General features: G+C 43.3%; 1 protein-coding gene across 11 annotated transcripts in view; it reads right to left on the reverse strand.

Annotated features, from left to right (window-relative positions):
* Positions 1-1,612: 1,612 nt before the first annotated feature.
* Positions 1,613-14,906, reverse strand: part of kcnj14 (potassium inwardly rectifying channel subfamily J member 14) — a 32,493-nt gene continuing 19,199 nt past the window's right edge. For 5 of the 11 annotated variants that reach the window (XM_088997743.1, XM_088997740.1, XM_088997741.1 and 2 more), the window contains 5 exons: positions 11,642-11,822; positions 8,898-9,228; positions 6,618-8,848; positions 3,462-3,779; positions 1,613-2,832 (listed from right to left, as the gene is read on the reverse strand). In XM_088997743.1, the coding sequence (XP_088853869.1) occupies positions 2,632-2,832; positions 3,462-3,779; positions 6,618-7,346 (1,248 nt within the window). In that variant the 5' untranslated portion in view covers positions 7,347-8,848; positions 8,898-9,228; positions 11,642-11,822 and the 3' untranslated portion in view covers positions 1,613-2,631. The remainder of the gene's footprint in view (positions 2,833-3,461; positions 3,780-6,617; positions 8,849-8,897; positions 9,229-11,641; positions 11,823-14,906) is intronic. The other 6 variants (XM_088997747.1, XM_088997739.1, XM_088997745.1 and 3 more) reach the window with 6 other exon arrangements.

The raw sequence follows: 14,906 nt of genomic DNA on the forward strand, positions 1-14,906 counted from the left end.
GAACAGCGACCGACACTGATCCACCCGACAGGCTTGACGCGTATGAAACGGATATTTTTTTTTTTGCTGGTGGAGAGTAACTAATTACAAATATACTTCGAGTGTAGTTTTTTTTTAGCATATCGGCCATTTATTTGCATTTTGATTGATGACGATTTAAAAGAAAAATCATTTTTTGGTCCACTTGTCAATTTGAATTCATGCTTGCTTTACGGACTAAATTGCGTTCTTAACTCATTCATTGCTATTCCCGAATTTATTCGAGAATTGAAAAGTTTGAGTTTTGGGGTTTATTTTTCGTTTGTGTGGGTGCCGATACAGCGCTGGTCAGACCTCTGGCAATGTTGGAATTTTTCAAAAGAAATGAAAAAGGTCAATTCCGTCATTTCCAATTTTTTTTCGGGAATTGAAAATAAAACGTAGAGCGGCATTACCGAATTTATTAGCAGTTGGTTTTTTTTTGTTTGGGTGCTGATGAAGCGCTGGTCAGACCTCTGGCAATGTTGGGATTTTTCAAAAGAAACGAAAAAGGTCATTTCCGTCATTCCCCAATTTATTCGGGAATTGAAAATAAGACAGAGAGTGCCATTACGAATTAGTTCTTTTTTTGTGGTTTGGGTGCCGATAAAGTGGTGGTCAGACCTCTGGCAATGTTTTTTTTCCCACTTCCATGAGAGGGCAGTACAATATTTTGTGCACTTTTGACATTGAACTGGATAGTTGGGCTGGTCCGCCATTATGTTTAGTCAAATAGTGAAAGGCACCCCAAGCAAACATTTCATACCTACCTGTGACAAAATAAATGCCTTCACCAATGCAGCTAACGCTAGGTCACATTCTTAGCCTGTCCTTTTACAAATGGCCGCCATCTTCACTTTTTGCTTTCAACTTTGCTACGCAACAAAAATGAACACATTCGCTGCCAGTCATGTGCAAAAATATGTCCACTCCGGTGCCAGGGTTTTAGTCACTCAATTTCCACCCAATATTGAGTTTTGTCAAATACACCCTGCTCCTCCCTTTTGCCTGCCTTTTTTAGGGTCCACCACCTCCTTGCAAATCGTGACACGGCCTATTAATAGAACTTGAGGGTGGATGTTTATGGCAAGACACAACAATTAATAACCGTATAACAGAAATAAAAAATATGAATCTATCCTAGATTTCCAGAAATGATTCATTCAACCCCACACCAATTTGGGGATCCCCTCACCGCATAAACGACAATATAAAAAAACCTCACTGGCATATATTATTTATCCTCTGCAAAAAGTAATGAATATTACTGCGTCTGTAGTTATACACATTCAGTACTTGCATTATGCTGCCCTCTGTTGGCCAAAATGAATTAATCATGAGAGACAAACTGAATTCTTTGCATTCAATGCATGTTATAATAATAATAAATTTCATTTATAAGCGCCTTTCAAAGCTCTCAAGGACACTTTACAGTCACAGGATATTCTTTTCGCGGGTGAGCAGCGGCAGCCAGACGCGCCAGGAATAATAAAACGCTAGCTAGCTAGCCATTAGATAGCTAATAAGATAGCCAGCTAGCCAGCTAGCTATTAGATAACCAACAAATAGCCAGCCAGCTAGCTAGCTAATAGATATCTAGCAAGGAATATAGCAAATAGAGACCTAGCTAGCTATTACTTTGTATTTATAGTGCATGTACAATATTCTTTTTCTTTCTTAAAAAAAATACACACCACAAAAAACGACTTAGCCTTTTTAGTGCGATAATAGACACTAAACACGACTTTTGTGCCAAAAACAACTACATTGAGGTAAAGAGGAGGAGTTTCATTCAGCCAAAGTAGTGACTGTAAAGTGTCCATGACGGTTTTGAAAGGCGTTTATAAATGAAATGTATTATTATTATAATTATAAATTTCATTTATAAGCGCCTTTCAAATCCACTCTACAGAAACAACAATAACAATTACAATATTAATATCAATATCAACAAATACTACTACTAATAATAATACATTTCATTTATAATAATAATAATACATTTCATTTATAAGCGCCTTTCAATACGCACCTTTCGAAACTCATTGACTGCCAGGCAATGTGCAAAAATGTGTATATGATAATAATAATAAATAATATTAATAACACATTTCATTTCTAAGCGCCTTTACAGTCTTCCTCGTCTATTTATGTCACGTGTTTATCAGAAGCTATTGAACGTTATTCGACTCGTCAGTTTTTATGAATAATAAAAAAAAAAGAACATTTACCGACTCCCTTCAAACATGTCGGGTTCTTTTAGGAACGGTTCCCGTCCGCGATAAACGAGGGTTCACTGTATTGTCGCATACTTACCATGTGAAAAATATTGACTGTAAATCAGCATCGTTTTGAAATACATTCCCAAAGTGCACCCGGAAGTGTACACGCATTCGAATTCCACTAAAATCCTTCCACGAGAAATGCAGTTGCAAGTGACAACCGCTAGGTGGCGGTGTTGCTCGTCCAATCCACGGTGGCTTGCGCTGCAGCGATGATGGGCCAGGTCGGAACTCGGCAGAGTTTTCGCATTTTCAAGGAATTGTTCAAAGATTGCCAGGACCAATCAGCCAAAATGGCGACATCGACACGGATAATCGAGTCTACGCTCTCTCAGGTGTAGCGGAGGTGGCTTGATGGCGCGTGACGTTCGGGCGCTGGTTCGAGGCCGTCTTCAAGAGTTGCCACTTCGTTCTCGTAGCAGAACGACGAGCGTGGTGAGTTCTTGTTGTATTTGAGCTCGGTTAGCTCCTTAGCGCTACACAAGGGCGTGTTTGGGATTTCGTAAGTGCGATGGAAGAACGAGTAGTCCACCTGGAAAAAACAAAAAACAAATGTGACTTAAATGACCGAATCGACCTTTTTCATTTCTTTTGAAAAATCCCAACATTGCCAGAGGTCTGACCAGCGCTTTATTGGCACCCAAAAAAAAAAAAAAAAAAAAAAATTCGGGAAACGCGCTCGACGTCATATTTCCAATTAAATTTGGGAATGACAGAATCGACCTTTTTCAATTCCCAACAGAAAGACGCTTTATCTAATTCGAGAAAGACGCTCTACGTCATGTATCCAATTCCCGAATAAATTTGGGATTTTGACCTTTTTCATCTCTTTTGAAAAATCCCAACATTGCCAGAGGTCTGATCAGCACGTTATCAGCACCCAAGCATAAAAAAACCCCGAAAAAATTCAGGGATTGCACTCTACGTCATATTTTCAATTCCAAATAAATTTGTGAATGGCAGTGAATGAGTTAATCAGTATCTGGCATATTTTTGCTAGGATTCGATGGACAGTGTGCTTCTCTCCTTCAGGGTTGCTTTTTTTTCCCGCCACCTAGTGGCAATGTAGAGTATTACGCAAAATGCAAAGGTTGCAAAGCCCTCCCCAAATCGCTATCCCTCGTACGTAGAGGTGATGTGAAGGGGTTTTCGGGTCCTCACCTCATAGCAGTCCTTCTTCTCAAAGAGCACCGGTTCGAAACGATAACCCCACTGGATTTCCGAGGCCAGATAAGAAGTGCGACATTGCGTGGTCATGGCCGTGGCCTCCACCATGCCCTCCAGTATCACCACCACCTCCAGTTCGCCATCGCTTTCCAGGGTCTCGCGGTCCATCTGGAAAAATGGCGACTGGTCGTCGATCTCGTGGACGATGGTGACCGGCCAGACCAAAAAGATCCGATCGGTGCCCGTGTCGAAGCCAACGTTGATGTCCAGGTTGTCCAGTGGAAGGAATTCGCCTTCTGCCGTCACCCTCGACTGTTGCCGAGGAAGGAAGAGACACACAAATTTAACGCAGATTAAAGGACAACCGACACCTCCACCAAGTTGCGTCCATTATTTGTAAAATCACTTCAAATGACTTCTACCGAGCGCATTTGACAAAGATTCCAGCGCATAGAGCTATAGTTTACCTTTTAAGACTCGCGCTGAATATTCCGGAAGTCTTGTTTTCGAGTTGGGGACGATCCCCTACGTGACGTCACGGTTGGTATCGTCACTACCCGACAAAGCGACACACAATGCATTTTGGGTACTTTTTTCCGTCTGAAAACACCGTGTTGATGGCGAAATTAGAAGGAAAACTACATCAATAACGCGATGATGAAACGTTGTGTGTCGGTAACGAGCGAGCTAGCTAGCGATCAAGCAAGCTAAGAGCTAGTGATTGAGCTAGCTAATGAGCGAGCTTGCGTAACACGCATAAAGAAGGCGTAAGTTGACACAAATTCCAAGCAGACAAATCAGCCCATTTCCAACGGAGCTTTGGCGCCATCTTGTGCATTTTCTGGGCGCTACATTGGAGTCCAGACGGCTCGAATTGATACGGAAGGACTTCTTGAATCGATTGCAAACATGTATGCTTTCCTCTTCAGAACTATTTGAATCATCTTCATAACTGGATAAGTAACAAGAAAGCATCTTCTCCGAATCTGAACTCTGAAGCCATTGTTTTGATTCTGGAGCAAGGCAGTTTGTGAAGGAGTATCCTGGCGTGACGTCACAAACAAGGGGGCGGGACTTTCTGAATCCGAGTGCATTTCGTGGCAGTTTTGGGACACTTGAAGTCATGTTTATTGGTGTTTTGCATTTGACAAAAAAGTGTGTTTTGGGTATTTTAGATGCTATAAAATGTTGTTTTCATATCAGTTAGGAAACCAAAAAGATGGTGTCGGTTGTCCTTTAATTAATTGTTATTTTATTTTTTGGGCCGTACTAGCTCGACACATTAGCGCATGTGCTAACCACGTCGCCACTGTACCGCAGCTAGCATTTGAAATAACTTCAACTTTGCACTCATCAAATCCTGTCAAGTCTCATCATGTCCAATCACAGAATTTGCAATCGCTTTTTATTACATGTTATTAAAAACAAAAAAATCAATAATAATCCCATCTACTCTTTTTTTCTACACTATGAAAAGACATCACATAGTCGGTTCACAGATTCAAGAATCAATTTAAGTGTCGGTTTCAACAATTGCGAAAGAAACACATTTAGTGTGCACATTCCACCATGACGCCCCTGATCCACTGGTGGAAAGGACGCTCTGATTCTATACTCTTTCAACTACAACTGCTTCATAAAACAAAGAGGGTGCAGAAAGTGCTTAAGATTGAATGACTATAGCTATTAGCTATCTATTAGGTAGCGAGCTAGCTTTCTATCTATTTGAGTTACTTCCGGGTGGAGTGAATGCTGGTGCGTGTGGCTGCCGCCGCTCACCCGCAGAAAAAATATCCTGTGACTGTAAAGTGACCTTGAGGGTTTTGAAAGGCGCTTAGAAATGAAATGTATTATTATTATTATTTTCAATATCATTTCCTGACGCAGAAAAAAAAATTCTGATGACAAAGGACAATGGAGTGTGCAAGTTAATCCCGAGCAAATCTTTTTAACCCCGCGAGGGAGAATAAAACAAGCTCTCATTAATTTCCAGACTATAGGCCAGATGGTCTCGCCACTCTGCGCGTCATCTCTTTTATCTCCATCCGAGTCAATCACAGCAAGGTGTTGATGGATGGATTTAAAAAAAAAAAGAATAAAAAAACAGTTGATTCCTAAATGACATGGGTCCGGAGTTATCTGAGCTTGAAATGGGGGCGGCGGTACAAAATACAATCCATATGATGTGTAAAAATGTGTCCACTCCAGTGCCGGGGTTTTTGTCATTGTCACTGGAATTCCAGGACCGAGAGTATTAAAATTTAGGACTACATCAACATTCAATGGAGCTTTAGAAACATGAGACTCTCTTCTTTCATCAGACAAAAAGAGTTAATTCCTAAGTGATATGGGTCTGGAATTAGATGAGCTTGAAATGGGGGCGGATGTCCAAAATACAATGCAATACGTCCATATTGGTTTATAGAGCGCTTTAACAACAGCTGAAGCTGGGACAAAGCGCTAACATGGGGGGGAAAAAGGGACATGCTGCCCACCTTGCGGAAGGGGAAAAAGATTGCCAGAGGTCCGACTAGCGCTTCACTAGCACCCAAACCAAAAAAAATAATTTAATTTGGGAATGGCGCTCTACGTCATATTTTCAATTCCCGAATAAATTTAGGAGTGACGGAATTGACCTTTTTCATTTCTTTTGAAAAATCCCGACATTGCCAGAGCTCTGACCAGCGCTTTATCAGCACCCAAACCCCCCCAAAAACAAAACCCGAACTAATTCGGTAATGGCGCTCGACGTCTTACTTTCAATTCTTGAATAAATTCGTGAATGGCAGTGAATGAGTAAAAAGTTCCGACAAATTCTTACGAAATACGACATGGGCGACTGAAAGCTTCCAACTTACGACCAGCTCGACTTACTTACGACCATGACCTCCAGACCCATACGTACCCATGTCATTTAGCCTCCGAGTCTCTATTCAACATTTTGAATGGATTTCGACTTACGACCGTTTCGACTTACGACCGTTTGGTCGGAACGGGACTCGGTCGTAAGTCTGATGTTACCTGTACTTTTTGATGGTCTATCTCGCGGCATTTTACGTCACGGCAAATTAGCATCAGGGCTCCGTCCCGAGCCCCCTGGAATAGCGCGTTGTTCGCTGTCCACTCCCGACAAACGTCCGGTCGACTCACCTTTAAAAGCTGCGCCCGAACGTGAGCCTCGACCAGGTGACTCTTGCGCAGGTTGCCCACTCTCCACATCATGCAGAGTTTGCCGTCGCGTAGCGCCACCACGGCGGTTCGTGAGAAGACCAAAGTCTGGTTGCGCTTCTTGGGCTTGGCCATCTTCGCCATAACCGCCCCGATGATGAAGGCGTCGATGATGCAGCCGGCGACGCACTGCAAAACGACCGCCGCCACCGCCAGGGGGCACTGCTCCGTCACGCTACGGAATCCGTAACCGATGGAGGTCTGCGTTTCCAACGAGAAGAGGAAAGCCGCCGCGAAGCTGTCGACTTGGAGGAAACACGGCGTCGCCGCCGCTTCGCCGAAGTCGCCGTGCGCCGTGGCGATCAACCAAAAGGCGAAACCGAAAAGCAGCCAGGAGAGAAGAAAGCAGAGGGTGAAGATGAGCAGCATCCAACGCCAGCGGATGTCCACGCAGGTGGTGAACAAGTCGCTGAGGTAGCGCCGACCCCTCTCGCTCATGTTGACAAAGGTCACGTTGCAGCGTCCGTCCTTGCCCACAAAGCGTTTTCGGGGTCGGCGCCCGCTGGAGGAGAAACGGCGTTCCCGGTCCGCCGCCGCCGCCGCCTCTCCGTCGGGCCTCGCCGTGTCCTCCGCCAGCCTCGCGACTTCCTCTTCCTCCACTGGCCCATCCACCGCAGCGCTGAAGCGCCGTTTGATGCGTGCCGCGCCCATCGGGGCAAACCTCAACGTTTGCCGTGCGATGGAGGAACGACGCCGTCGCTTTTCAGTGCATGTTCAAAAACAAATCAGGTCAACAAGCTAGCGTGCGGTGGTCATTTTTGAGCTCCGTGTGGCGAGCGTCCCTTCAAACGATGACGTTTTCTTGTCCCTCCTGCTAAAATGGTCTCATCAAGCGCGACCGATTCGAAGGTACGGTGAAAAAACATGCGAGGATCACTCAGTTTCAAGGAATTATGGGAAAATCAGGCACTGTTTGACAAACGCTATGGTCAACAAAAAGTGGCAATGGGTGCAAACTACAGTTGAAAGATGATAGCATAGCAGGTGTCCATGCACTTGAAAACAGAGCAAAACATGCCGTTTCTTACGTTAGTTGCACTTGTTGGTAGTTTGAAGATCCCCTTGGTGGTTGGCGTGACCAGACAAAGAAAGAAAGAAAACAAACAAACAAACAAATGGTAATTTTGAAAGTATGAACGATATTCTAAATCAGGAGTGGCAGTCATCTTTTGAGGGGGGCCCACACTTGCTCGTTAGCTAGCTTGGTCGTGAGTTAGCTTGATCGCGAGCTAGCTTGCTCGTTAGCTAGCTTGATCCCGAGCTAGCTCGCTTGTTAGCTCGCTTGATCGCCAGCTAGCTCGCAAGTTAGATAGATTAAATGCTAGCTCGCTCGTTAGCTAGATTGATCATTATATAGCTCGCTCATTAGCTAGATTGATCATTAGCTAGCTCGCTCACTAGCTAACTTGCTTGTTAGCTAACTTGATTGAGAGCTAGCTCGCTCGTTAGCAAGCTTGATTGAGAACTAGCTAGATCGCTAGTTAGCTAGTTTGATCGCTAGCTAGCTAGCTTTATCACTAGCTTGATCACTACTTAGCTATCTTGATTACGAGCTATTTCGCTTGTTAGCTAATTAAATCACTAGCAAGCTCACTGTTTAGCTAGGGTATATCGCTAGCTAGTTTGCTCATTAGCGAGCTTGATCGCTAGCTTACTAACTAGCTCGCTAAATAACTTGCTATCTAGCTAACTTGATCACAAACTAACTCGCGAGCTAGCTAGCTGGATAGATGAGCATGGAATTTGATTTGCTTTCGCGGTCCGAATAAAGTAACGTGCCGGGCCTCGACATTGACACCAGTGTTCCAAATCAACTTTGAAATCACTTTTGTGCTCATTTCTTCCCAAGTCTGAGGACTATTGTTCAAATATCACACAGACGGGAGGATGCTCGTTTTCTGTCTCTTCTCATTCCACCATGTTTTTACACAGCTTTTACAACTTTGCGTTTTGCCATCGCGACAGTCAGACCGCCTTTGGCGCTTGTATCGGAATCAACCAGATGCGTCACTAAAAGGTCCAACGAAGGTCAAGTGCACAGGTCACCTGAAGGCGGACAGAAGGCGCTTTTTACAGTTTGAGTCTTGATAAAGTTGGCGCATTGGAGAAATCCGGTCTGGAACTCGGACTCCCGCGATAGGATAACGTCATTTCTGGGGAAAGAACAGAAAATTGAGAAAAACATTGGAAAATAAACGTTACCTGTCCAAGTGGTTTCTGCATCACGCCGAAATTTTGTATTTGAAGCCCAAAGTGGCCTAAAAAAGATGGAGGACGGAAAGTGAAAGACAATGCCTAAAAACTTCATGAAAAAATAATAATAAAGTGATAGCTCGGTTAACGAACCCCTTGGCTTACGAACGTTTCGGTTTACGAACATGAAATTTATGAACATTTTACCTTGGCATACAAACTATTTTTCGGGATACACACTGAGCGCCACAACGTGTGATGTGTCGTTCGCAAACGAGCCCGTTCTCCTAACAAGAAAATGGCAGCCGACTGTTTTTGTCCTCTATTCCCCGGCTCCAATCTTCGGTTAAAGCCACGTGATTGGTCAAGAACCCAGCAGTAAGGGGAGGTGGTTTAAACATTAAAGAGACAGGCAGACGACATAGAGAGTGAGAAAATGGAGAGACCAGTAAAATGTAGACTCATTTCAACTTTGATAGTTCAAAGGCAGAGTGTAGACTGAAAGGTTAAAATATCCCATCAATCAAGTTCCACAAATAACCCGCACAAGCCATCCGTACACTTGATGCAAAAAGCTATCAACCCAGCTAAACAGAACACAATTGATGAAAATAAAGAACAAAAAAATGTAAACAAATACACAAATAAATAGATTAAACCTCCGGTATGACCCATTTAAAGAAAACGTGTTCAATGACGCCATTTTGAGACTGATTCTCTCCCAAGAGAACCAAAAAGGATAAACCATCGCCATTTTTGGGGATTTTAATAAACTACATGTGTCAAAAGTTTCAAATTGTCTTATTGAAGGTAATGTTGACACTTTCAGCCAATCGAATCAAACCTACCGCTAACAATGTACGCTAACAATTAGTCAAAGTGCAAAACTGCACAAAGTAGAGACAAAATAAACGCATCGTCAACGTTCAACACAAATGCCAATTGTTTAACATTCACGCTAACGTTAGCCACTTAACAGCTGAGCTCACAACAGCTCACTTTCATCGCATGGCACCCACGTCACTCACCTGTTTTTAAAGCCAAGCACACTGAGCCACATGTAATATGGACAATCATAAAATCATCGTTGCCACATTATCCGATGCTTTCCGTGTCCGACTATGTATTTTTCACGGCATATTTTGTCCGACTCGTCAATACCGCTCACTTCGAAGCAAGCTGACCGCGCGCGATGCTAATATGCGTGCTCGCGTCAATAGTTTGCTATTGATCGGCGGTAGTGAAAAACCAGGGCACAGATGAGCCCTTTGTTTCGTCACATCGCTCTAGTTATTCTCCTTTTTTTTTATGGAGGTCGCATGAGGTCAAACGACGTTAGCTCGGAAACCGACACGCACACCCTCTTATTTAGCGGGCGAGAACAAGCACTAGCGTGCCGTCGTCTTAGCGGATCGTCTCGTTTTGTCTAATTGAAACGCCGCCGCATGCAAAAATGGAGGTCGCCATGTGGCGGCGGCAAAATGTTAATCTGGGTGTAAGCTAAGATGCTACGTACGGGGTTCAAATTAAGGAACTTCGTCAAGATCGAGAATAAATAATCAGCACGGTCGATTGGGCATCCAACGTTGACGGCTATCATGCAATTTGGGGAGAAATGACACGGACACAAAGTGAAGGAAACCAGCTAGCGGTGCCACGTTAGCGACTTTTTAGAATTCTTCTCCTGACCATTTCCACACCAAAGCAACCAGACACTTTAAATCCCGTTACAAAATGGCGACGCGAGTAGAACGCTTTTCACTTTGTTCTCTTAGCAACAAATAGTGAGCGCTTGACAGCCAATAGGAAGCAACCCTAGCTAACTACCTATTTGCTACCGAGCTAGCTATCTATTTGCTATCTGTTTAGCTGGCTATATATTAGCTATCTAGCTATCCCGCTAGCTATTAGCTATATATCAGCTAGCTTTCCAACTATTTCTGTTACTTCCGGGTTGAGTGAACGCTGGCGCGTGTGGCTGCCGCTGCTCACCCACAGAAAAACCGATCCTGTGACTGTAAAGTGACCTTGAGAGTTTTGAAAGGCGCTTACAAATGAAATGAATTATTATTATTATAAATATATTTTCTTTTCACTCATTTATAACCGGTCCAAAATGATAACTTCTCATATTTGGACCTAAAACAAGTCCGTCGGGCCTTACCGCCGGCGGCCGCTAGTGGGCGCTCCCTCATTCATTACAATGAGCAGGCCATTTTCCCATTCATTTCAATGGAGGCACGATCAGGGTCTGCAGTACCCCTAGCAGACGTCAGGGGCGCTCTTCCCCGTTCATATCAATGGGCAGGCCACTTTCGCCTTCATTTCAATGGAGGAACTACCCGGGGCCTGCATTTATAACCATGAATTCTAAAAATCGGACTATTTGGAAACAATAACAATAGTAATAATAATAATAGGGGGCGGGACCTTCTGAAACTCTCCATCTCTGAGGTCATTTTGAAGTAGTTTTGGGACACTTGAAGTCATTTTTATTGCTGTTTTGCATTTGACTCAAAATATCAGCCTGCGTGTTTTGGCTATTTTAGATGCGATAAAACGTTTTTCTGATGTCAGTTAGGAAACAAAAAAATGGTGTCGGTTGTCCTTTAAATGACCATTTTCTTTCTTAGCCGGCTCGCCCGAACCGACAAGCAATCAATCACTCATAACTCCAAAATGGCATTTTTTTACCACAACATCAAAGTAAACGGCAAGTGATGTTTGGACAATGAAAATAAACTGTCACTCACCTCATGTCATCTTTGCGCGATGGAAAAATAAGAGTTTGGCCAAAGAACTCGTCGGAAACCGGGCGCCCGCGTCATCCGTCCTGGTGTGGCAACGCGGCGCGTAAGCCCCTCCCCCTTCTGTGACGCCGCTATAGCTGACCTTGTCACACCGTCCCGGCTCATTCCAAGGGTGCATGATGATCTTAGATGGAGAACAAGTCAATCATCATAGGACATTTTGCAAATCCATATTTTAATACCATTATGCGTCCAGATCATTTTTTTTTTTGCATCTGACTGCAGGAATTGACATCAAACGTAACCATCCACATGTCATCAATACGTCAATGTCAGCAGCAACTGCAGTTGTATTCTGTGTAAGAATGAGTGAGCAAACTACTGTTCTGTGTTTACTTTTCTCCTAATCCGATTTAATCTGAAATGGAGACGTAGCGATGCCAACGTGTGTCACATGTGGAAACGGTCGTCAAACTGCGCCAGGAGCCAAACAGCTGCTGCAACAAGCCCCTGCAGCCGGATGTCACGCACGGCCAAATGGAAAAGCTTGACAAAGTGAATCATTGCAGATTATATGACAGCCCATATTACGCAAGGGCTGTGTGTGTGTGTGTGTGTGTGTGTGTGTGTGTGTGTAACCTAAAACAATGACAAATGTGGTTCATCTATGAGACTGAATTTTCCGTTTGTATTGTCCGGCGGCTAATGAGCCACAAAACGACCGGCGTTTGACACGGCTGGAAAGTTCATCCCTGAGCCAACATTTCCACTGTTTGATTCAAACAAGCGCAACTTCCATACGGTGACCCTAAAACGCTTCATTTGACGCGCAGCGGTCAACGGCAAAGCTGACGTCAGCTTCAGTCAAATGGATGACGTTTGCCTGCAATGCCCTTGCTCGGCCACTAGTGGGCGTCTTCAAACTATTTTTCCTTCAGCCTGTTTTGAATCTGAGTCGACAATTACAGGACAACCGACGTCTCAGGACAAGTTGTGTCCATAATTTGTAAAATGGCTTCAAATGACTTCTACTGAGCGTATTTTACAAAGATTCCACCGCATATAGCTATATTTTACCCTTTAAGACTCGCGCGGAATATTCCGGAAGTCTTGTTTTTAAGTTGGTGACGAGATCATACGTGACGTCACTGAAGGAACGCCCCTGACCGAAAAAAAGGACGCATTGTAGCAGGCCTTCCATCCCGTCAATGCTTGTTTGGTCTGAAAACCTCGTGTTGCACCAGAAGAGGGTGTCCAAGCTCCATATAAGGAATTTATCAGCCTGTGCAAACGGAGATGGCCACAGGAGGTCGCCATTATGTGCCTCTTTTCTGGTGATCGTTTCTCCCCAATGTTGCCTCAAAATGGCATGGAATAAATTCTTTAATCGATTGCAAACATGTATGCTTTCCTCTTCAGAACTATTTGAATCATATTAATAACTGGAGGTGTAACAAGAAAGCATATTCACCGAATCTGAAGCCATTGTTTGGATTCTCCAGCAATGCAAGACGTCTTGGCGTGACGTCACGAACTGGGGGCGGGACTTTCTGAAAATGCCCAATTGGCAGCTCAATTTTTTGCAGATTTTGGACATTTTAAGTCATTTTGATTGGTGTTTTAAATTTGACTAAAAATATCATACTGTGTGTTTTGGGTATTTTAGATGCTATAAAACGTTTTTCTGATGTCAGTTAAGAAGATGTCAGTTGTCCTTTAAGCCATTCAACGCCATACCCACCTGCTCCGTTTAAAATCAGAAGCGCTTGACGTGGAATTCCCCCCCCCCCCCCTTCCGTCCACCTCCTGAAATAATACAAGCATGACAAGCATCAGTCACTCCACGACCCGTTTATGGCGGGGGTAAGAGAGGCCATGCGCCCCACATTTGAATCCACGTGGCAGTGGCAGGCAAAACTTTGACTGAAGCTGAATTGACACGACAAGGGTCAATTGAAGCTTGTTTTTTTTTTTGTTCCTAAACGCCACAAGTTGAGCAAAAGAGGGAAGATTGAATTCAATGGAATTGAATTCAATGGAATATGCTACACTCATACTGTACATGTTAAGTTTCAGAAATCATAAATCGTAAAATTTGCATACTGGCGACTCTGTGGAGGGTGAAAAAATAATGTGAGCGTTACAAAAGTGTAACTAAAAACACAAAAATGCTTTCATTGTTTCTTTATTTAGACATTCAATGAGTATAAAAATGTACAGTGATACCTCAGTTTAAGACCTTAATTGGTTCCCAGAAAGTGTGTGTAAGGCGAAAAGTTCATCTTCCAAAACTTTATTTCCCTTACGAAGCCATTAAAATGAGAAAAATCCATTCCCAGGTCTCCGAAAACATACTTTTTTTACTAAATAAGCCTTAAAACTACACAAAATATACCTTAGTTTATGTATAATAAATGTGTTGTTGTATTGTAATTAAATAAGTAAAGTGTACTGTATAATAAAGTGGTTTTATTGACCTTCATGATGGTCGTTGATGTACTTTCCTTTTGAGGATATCCGAGTGAAGTTGCCGTGCTTCTCTCGGCTATAATACCCTCACTTACACTGTCCCCTGCTAGCTGCTTTTCTTTAATCCAAATCAACAGAAGTTTTTCTTTTGTGTCCTCTTCGGCTTAACAGTCGCCTGTGGTGGGGTCTTTTTCGGTCCATAATAGTATTCCACTCGATAACAAACCACGTCTGCACTTAAAGGTGGTAACAAAAACTAGTCCACCAGCCACCGTGGCGCGTTGTGGTTTGGTTCGTCTACCGAAAACTAGTTCCTATGCCAATATTATATTCTCGCGAATTTAATGTTCGTAAGGCAAAAGGTTCGTGAGCTAAAGCGTTCGTAAACTGAGGTATCACTGTATTATTTTTTCTTTCTTTATTTTCACCTTACAAATTATTGTGAGAATTGTGACATATAAGAATTGACATATAAGGAAGCGTAGGGTAGCCAAGTGATGCATTCAGGTACGCTCGGTTTGTTCCAGAACTGATTTTCGGTTCTAAACCGAGACATAAAAAAAAAATATTTGGGTCAAAAACCGAATTGATCGAGAACCGAGACGTTTGAAAAGCGAGGTTTGACTGTTCTCACGAATCAGATATTTGCCAATGGTTTTTCTACTTCTTTTTTTCCTTTCCTCACTTTGCTGCTGTGTTACTTCCAGGTCGAGTGAACGCTGGCGCGAATGGCTGCCACGGCTCACCCGCACAAAAAAATCCTGTCACTGAAAAGTGTCCTTGAGAGTATTGAAAGGCG

The sequence above is a fragment of the Hippocampus bargibanti genome, linkage group LG06 (genome assembly GCF_051943395.1).
Source record: "Hippocampus bargibanti isolate YZ-2025 linkage group LG06, ASM5194339v1, whole genome shotgun sequence".
In the NCBI taxonomy this organism is placed as follows: domain Eukaryota; kingdom Metazoa; phylum Chordata; class Actinopteri; order Syngnathiformes; family Syngnathidae; genus Hippocampus; species Hippocampus bargibanti.